This window comes from Hippocampus comes, unplaced genomic scaffold, assembly GCF_001891065.2.
Source record: "Hippocampus comes isolate QL1 unplaced genomic scaffold, H_comes_QL1_v1.1 scaffold390, whole genome shotgun sequence".
Lineage (NCBI taxonomy): Eukaryota > Metazoa > Chordata > Actinopteri > Syngnathiformes > Syngnathidae > Hippocampus > Hippocampus comes.
Window position 1 is genome coordinate 1,650 of NW_017805083.1, and position 6,553 is coordinate 8,202.

Consider the following 6,553-nt stretch of genomic DNA (forward strand, 5'->3'; position numbering starts at 1 on the left):
GCACTAAATTAGGGCATATCTTGAAGAACCACAGATTTCAAGGGCAGCTGATCCACTTAGCTGGTGGAAATACCGAGCCTCCGTCTACCCCCGTTTGATCAAAGTAGTAATGGAGAGTAGATTGTGCACTGAAGGACATCTGTCCCGTCAGAAAGGGTGTTCTCAAAGACTGGACAAACCTGCAAATTTTAAATAAAAAAAATTTTTAAGTAGCTCGTTTGTTAAAATAAAGCAAGGAGTAGCTTTTGTTTGTTTTGTTCACTGCTGCTGTTGCAGTTAATACTCATTATTTTTGTTATGATGGAGCATATTTGATTGTTGTTGGTTGAAGTTTAATTTTGTTGCTTGTTTATTGTTTGGAGCCTTTTTAATGTTCAATAAAATAAATAAAAGGTCATTTCTTTGCTTGATAATTGTTGCTATTTGCAGTCAGTAGAGTGCAAGATTTAGTTCACCAAGTCATTTATCAAAATGTATGCTAAATTTGTCATAAATATTTAAAAGAAAAGCTCAAGTTAAAAGAGCCGTTTCAGTGCCAAAAAGAGCCGTCTCTTTTCACTGAGCCGATCCAAATGAACCGGCTCACCGAAAAGAGCCAAAAATCCCATCACGAGAGTGAGCACACATGCAAATGTTTGTCGCTTGTTGTCCTTTCTCACGCTGTCACTTTGCTTGCAGCATTGGAGGTTTGAAGACAGCACGTCACAATTCATTCGCCTTTGTTTGATTGAGCACAGTGTGCTCTTTGTTTCTTTTGCCATGTTTTCAAATGTTTTTGGTTTGTTTGTTTTAATGCTTGCCGGCCAGCTCTTTTTGGTTTTTGATTTCCACACGCACAACCTCAAACATGAACTTTTCATTTTCTAGGGGACTTTTGACTTCTCAGCCGCTTCACAGGGTGTTCGTGTTCGTTAAATGAGCGAGTGTGTTGCTGGATGTTGTCCTTTCGGTTGTTTTCGCGTCCACCTGGGCCTTCGGTCAAACTGAGGCTGTTACTTCGGACATTGCCGCTGTCTACGAACACCGCGTGATCCTCAATCCGCACCCTTTCTTGGCCGGATGCGCCGCAACACATGCGCAAGAACCTTTTTTTCAAAAGAAACATGCCAAGAAATGCGGACCAAGGAGACGGTTCCACCCAAAACGGTCAGGTTTTGAATTTATTGAATCGGTAAAGCGACGGGAGTGGTGAACATGTGATCGCACGAGGCCAACACCTGAAGTGCGCACTAAACGTTTCAAAGGAAAGCGAGAAGCCTTTCTAATCCGTTCCCAAAAAAGAAAGGGGAGATGAGAGGAAAAGAGCGGAGAACTTTGTTTGCGCAACTCTCCGCTGAAACCAGAACACCGCCGGAGTCGGTCCACTTTGCTCGAGCGCGGATGCGCTTGGCCGGGGTGAGTATGAAGCAGTGGCGTCGTCCTTTGATTTAGCCGTCTGAACATTGCGACCCCTCGCCCTCTTCTTCGGGCTGCTCTTCACTTTTTTTGTTCAGAGGGTCTCGGAGCGCCATCACTTCCTTAATCTTCAGGTAGGGCTCGCACTCTGCGGCAAAATGGTTCCTCTAAGAGAGAGTGACAAAGAGCAGAACTTTTGCAACGTCCCCGCAAGTGACTTCTTTCGGTTCGCCGGAAAGTGTGACACGTGGATACTGTGCAAGGCAGTTCGCCCGCTGACGAGCGCGCCGGGATAAAAGGGCAACCGAATCAGCAGAGGACGCCTCCCGCGGTTCTTTGTGCTCCCGAGAATGTGGGTGCGGCAGAACTGAGCAGCGATCGGGAACCCACCTGCAGACACAGACGCAGCAAACCTTTCCCTCCATCTTGCATCTGCAAGGACGTCAGGAACTGAGGTAGCGACAGCTCTGTTATCCTGTTCCCTGCGCAGCATCATCAGGCAAGTGTCAATGGACAGCAAAGCCCCGCCCCCGCATTATTTCCGGTTCCTTTCGTCAGCCCGACGTTCTGTCGGTGACCGCCGTGTTTGTCGGCCCGCCTCGGCGAACGGAGCGGCGCCACCAATTGCGGCCACGCGCGTACGCTGACCTGCCAGGCTGAGCGAGGCCAGAGTCGTGTTTCCGGGCAGGACGAGCTCTCCGTTCCTCTGCTGCACAGATTCATTCAGGAGCGGGCTCACCATCTCCACTGGCTTTTTGTGCTGGCGGAGAAGGCGGGGACACAAATGCGCCTCGAATGCCATGCTTGGGCCTATTCTGGGCAGATCACAAACTGGACCCCCCCCCCCCCCGCCCAAAAAAAAAATGCAAACATGTTCTTGTACCTCCTGATCATACACGCAGTTTTTCTCCTCGGCGTCTTGGCCTTCCGCTGCAACACATGAAAGGAAACGCGCGTTGGACAATCGGGCGTGAAAGCGCACCCGGCCAAGCGGTTCGGGGCGTCGAGGCCCTTACATTTCTTGAGACATTTGGGGTCTTTGGTGGGAGCCCGTTTGCCCTCCGCTTTTGACGAGTCCTGCGATAGATGAGACTTGTGGTCAAATGGCACCAAGTTGTCAGCCTTTGAACTTTGCTGCGTCCGTCGTCCTACCCGTTTTTTGACCAGATTTTTGGTCTCCCCTTTGTTGGAGCCGAGCGAAGCGCCGCCGGCCAAAGACGGCAGTTGGTCACTGGAGAGCTTGGCGACGCAGGATTGGTCGGCGTCCGCCGCCGCCGATGACTGACAAGCGAGGGAAAGGAGCATTATGAGATTGCTAATTGTCACTGAGTAGGGACCCACATGTGTTGTTTTGGTTTTTTGGAACCAACTCCAAATATTCACTCCGCGTCGCTTGCTCAAAAGCACTTTCCTGTGCCGTTCATCACGGACTTAAAGACGGGAATAGTCGGAGCCGATTTCCCGGCGCTCCGATGGGGAAAACCGGTTGGCAAATACAAGGTCAACACATATCGCGCCCGGGGCGTTTGACCCCCTACGTTCCACCCTCAAAACGACTCACCGAATGTCGTTTTTCCAGAAGTAGTTTCCTCCTCTGCACGATTTCTTCATGAGGTAGCACAACCTCGCCAAAAACCTGATGGAGGCAGACACTCATTCAAGCGCGTCCCACGGTGTCACTGTGTTTGAAGAAGTTCTCTTCTGTCGGCAACTACCGCGGCCAGTTTTGTCGCTCCCGAGTCCCCGATGTGATTGTTGGACAGTGAGAGGAACAGCAAGGTGCGATTAAAGCGTAGGCCCTGCCGCGAGAAAAATCTCGTGAGTTGTCAAGTGTTCGGAGGAGAGCGCTTGTTCACTCAGCTGTACACCTCCGATGACGTCATCTGGTGGCGCTTATTTAATTGTCATTTGTATTTTTTTTTAATCTGCTGCCGCTAGATGGCGTTGCTTCTCGGCTACCCGTAGTAAAAGGAGCACCACACTTTGGCGATCGTTCGACCTTCTTTCTTACGGCTAACGGCCGTGCTATCGCACCGAAATGCGTTTCAAAATCAAAGGCTCATGGATTCAATTCCTTCTGAAAAATACAAAGGACATTTTGATTCAAATTTGTAGACACTGTAATGTTCATTTCATTTATGTATGTGTTTATTTATTTTCCCTGAAGCAATTTTGTTTCCATTATATTTCATTTAACGTTTTTTTTTGTTTTTGGTTTTTTTTGCCAATTTCAGTTTGAAGGATCTCCTTCGTCTTCATCGACTAAAAGAACCGTGGAACGGATTCTGGGTCATTACCTTTGCAATGTGTCCAGCGCCGACATCGCCAATGTGGTTGAACGAGAGGTTGAGCGAGGTGAGATTCCAGTTTGCGCAGGTGCTGGTTGAGAGAGCAGCCCCGAGAAGACGTGCGCCCTCATCTTCAATTCGGTTGTTGCGAAGGTTCAAGTGAGTGAGGCTTGAAAACAAAGAAACACAGGCCACCAAAAAGGACTCCCCGGTCGTGCTTGACATCTGAGGCTTTGTGGGTGTGTAAGGGGGCGGGGCAGGGGAGGCGGGCTAGTCCTGAAAGAGTGTCAGGTGTACTCACGCGCTTCCTTCGCAAAACAGAAGGTGGTGGTTGTTATCCACCAGTGGATTTCCCTCCAATGTAATAACTCTATCCAAAAAAAAAAAGGGCGGACTGATGAAGTCATGCTGCGGAGTATGAATTCTTAACATTCCCAACGGGGAGGGAGCAAAACAAACCAACCAACAAACAAAGGAAAAAAGAATGAGTGCGCTTCGCTCACCTGAGGGTCACGCATACACACACTGCGTTTACGAGGGCGATGACCATGGAATCCGTCAGCCCGGCCTGCCAAAAACTGCCCAAGCGTCGACACTTTTAACACAGGCGCTGCCTGTCGAGTGTGCGGCGACGCCTCTCTCGCCCGGCCTCAAATGACTTACTAAATGGTGTGAAGAGTAGACGAGCACGAAATCATCTTGCTCAGTACTCGGACGATGGGTTCATCTACCGTCCAGCCTGTGAACAACCGTGCGGGGAGGATACGAGCTTTCGTGATCGAACCTCTTATCTTCTCCACCACCTGTCTCACAAATCATTCTCGCAGCCGACGGCGTCGTTACACTGACGGTAGGTTCTTGCAAAATGTCACTACCGACTGTTTGGGCAATTATGGGATGGTGAAGAATCGAGGAATTCCGTCAGCGGGTGACCAAGGTGTGTGGTGAGCGCCAGTCCTTACCAAAGATCTTGATGCTCGATGTGCAATAAGGGTCTCCGTTCTCCAGCTCCACTTGGAGGTGTGGCTTAAACACATCGTGTGCGGGCTTTTTGTGGGACTGCCTGCCACCTGAAAATGACATCATACGCTTATTATTCATGTGATTGCATTTAGACAAGACAGTAACCCGCGGGCTGAAACGGAAGATGCGCCGATAGAACTCAAGTGCAGTACAAGGGCAGTTGACCTTCATTTTTGTTCAGTTTCTTCGGGCCGAACCTGATTCGGTTTACGCTATTCAAAAGTATTACTTTGCTGCCATCGTTTGGAATATTGGTGTCAAGAAACTGTTGAAGTCAGAGGAGTGTCTTTCCGAACAAAAGTATTGCTTTGCCCCCATCTTGTGGCATCTCTGTGCAATCACGTTTTGGGTGAGCGGCACTCAAAGAAAAAAACAAAAAAAAAACAAAAAACCGCGTGGACCAGATGCAGCTACCTGGTCAATGCAAGCGCGCCCCGCGTCTGCCCAAAACGGCACAGATGAATACCTGAAAAAGCAGGTCGCTCGAAATCAGTATTTCATTTTTCATCAGGCGGCGCTTGTGTTTACCTGTGGCGCTTTCTTGGTTGGAGGAGCTGGATTTGGTCTTGAGAGCTGGGATATTTTTCATATCCAAAAGAGCGCACAGGCCAGGAAAGTCAGTCATCACATTGCCAGAACACTCATAGTCGTCTGGGAGAGATAGGGTAGCATTTAATACCGGTTTTCAGACTCCATGCCACAAAATAAATAAATAAAAATACTGTACGTACATAGATTCATAGATTTTTTTTCTTTTTTTTAAGGACTTGTGAATAATGATTTTCTTTAAACGGCACTCACCAAAGGTTCGAGTGGCTGAAGTTTCAACCGGAGTTGCTCCTGTGACACAATAGACCAGATATTTGATCTTCGAAACAAAATAATGTATTTTACAGACAGACAGACAGATGGATAGACGGACAGACTAACGTATCCCTTTATACTCAAGACTCTTATCTCGCGATCTATCTGGCTAGCCAACTAGCCTATTCTATTCTATTCTATTCTATTCTATTCTATTCTATTCTATTAATCGACCTGTTTGTATTGGCGCCGATTCTTCAGCTTCAGAACTCTTCTCGGACTTTTCTTTCGCCGGTTTCTTTCTCGCCATGTTTGTCCACTTTAAAATGTTGCCAAGGAAGTCTGACTCACGTAGCTAGGCAACGCGAAACCGAGGCATCGCGAGATTTTGTCTACCGTCGTGCTCGCCGACACCAAAACGTGGACGCTAGGAGAGAACGGCCTGTAGTTTAGAGTAAATATTTATTATGGCCTCTTCTAATTCATTTGTATGTGAAAATAATGAGCGTTTGTGCCTTGATAGTCGCGTTCAAATTACGTGGCAGGAGCATCTCCGAAGGCAGGTGTGACCCAGTCACCTGCTCCCAAATCGATCGCGGGGGTCAAGGGTAGATAGTAAAAAAAAAAAAAAAAAAGGACGTGTCTCTGTGCGGGTAATTTATATTCTATTTTTTGTGTTAGGGCACACTGCACCCTAAGCATCCTCTCAGTTTAAGTTCACAAAATAAATAAATACAACAATACAACAAAGCAGGTCACCTTTAACCTACGGCGGTGCGTGACCTGCATCACCGGAAGTTGAAGATCTTTTTTTTGGGGGGGGGTCACTTTTCCCCCCCCGAAAGAATGCATCTTTCATTATAAACAATGTAGAATAGCATGTTTTAAGTATCAAATCTCCAATATTTATAAAGGGGGACTGAATTTCGTTTGACTATTAAAGTACCATGAGTGACATCTTAGTCAATAAATGTTTTATCTGCGTCTGTCTCCATCACGTCAGGTGGGGTGAACGAATTCGATGTCCTCAGTCTCACATGTGA

The 6,553-nt window shown here is 47.7% G+C and overlaps 1 protein-coding gene across 1 annotated transcript; it reads right to left on the reverse strand.

The window, feature by feature from the left end:
• Nucleotides 1-1,244: 1,244 nt before the first annotated feature.
• lrrc71 (leucine rich repeat containing 71) lies at nucleotides 1,245-6,060 on the reverse strand. Its single transcript, XM_019865346.1, has 16 exons — nucleotides 5,745-6,060; nucleotides 5,508-5,546; nucleotides 5,235-5,357; nucleotides 4,646-4,753; nucleotides 4,347-4,422; nucleotides 4,187-4,261; nucleotides 3,985-4,053; nucleotides 3,693-3,852; nucleotides 3,111-3,194; nucleotides 2,957-3,031; nucleotides 2,548-2,676; nucleotides 2,412-2,472; nucleotides 2,279-2,325; nucleotides 2,044-2,155; nucleotides 1,786-1,877; nucleotides 1,245-1,562 (listed from the first exon to the last, which is right to left on the reverse strand). The coding sequence occupies exons 1-16, from the start codon at nucleotides 5,818-5,820 to the stop codon at nucleotides 1,428-1,430; spliced, it is 1,461 nt and encodes a 486-aa protein (XP_019720905.1). The 5' UTR covers nucleotides 5,821-6,060; the 3' UTR covers nucleotides 1,245-1,427.
• Between the last annotated feature and the right edge of the window lie 493 nt (nucleotides 6,061-6,553).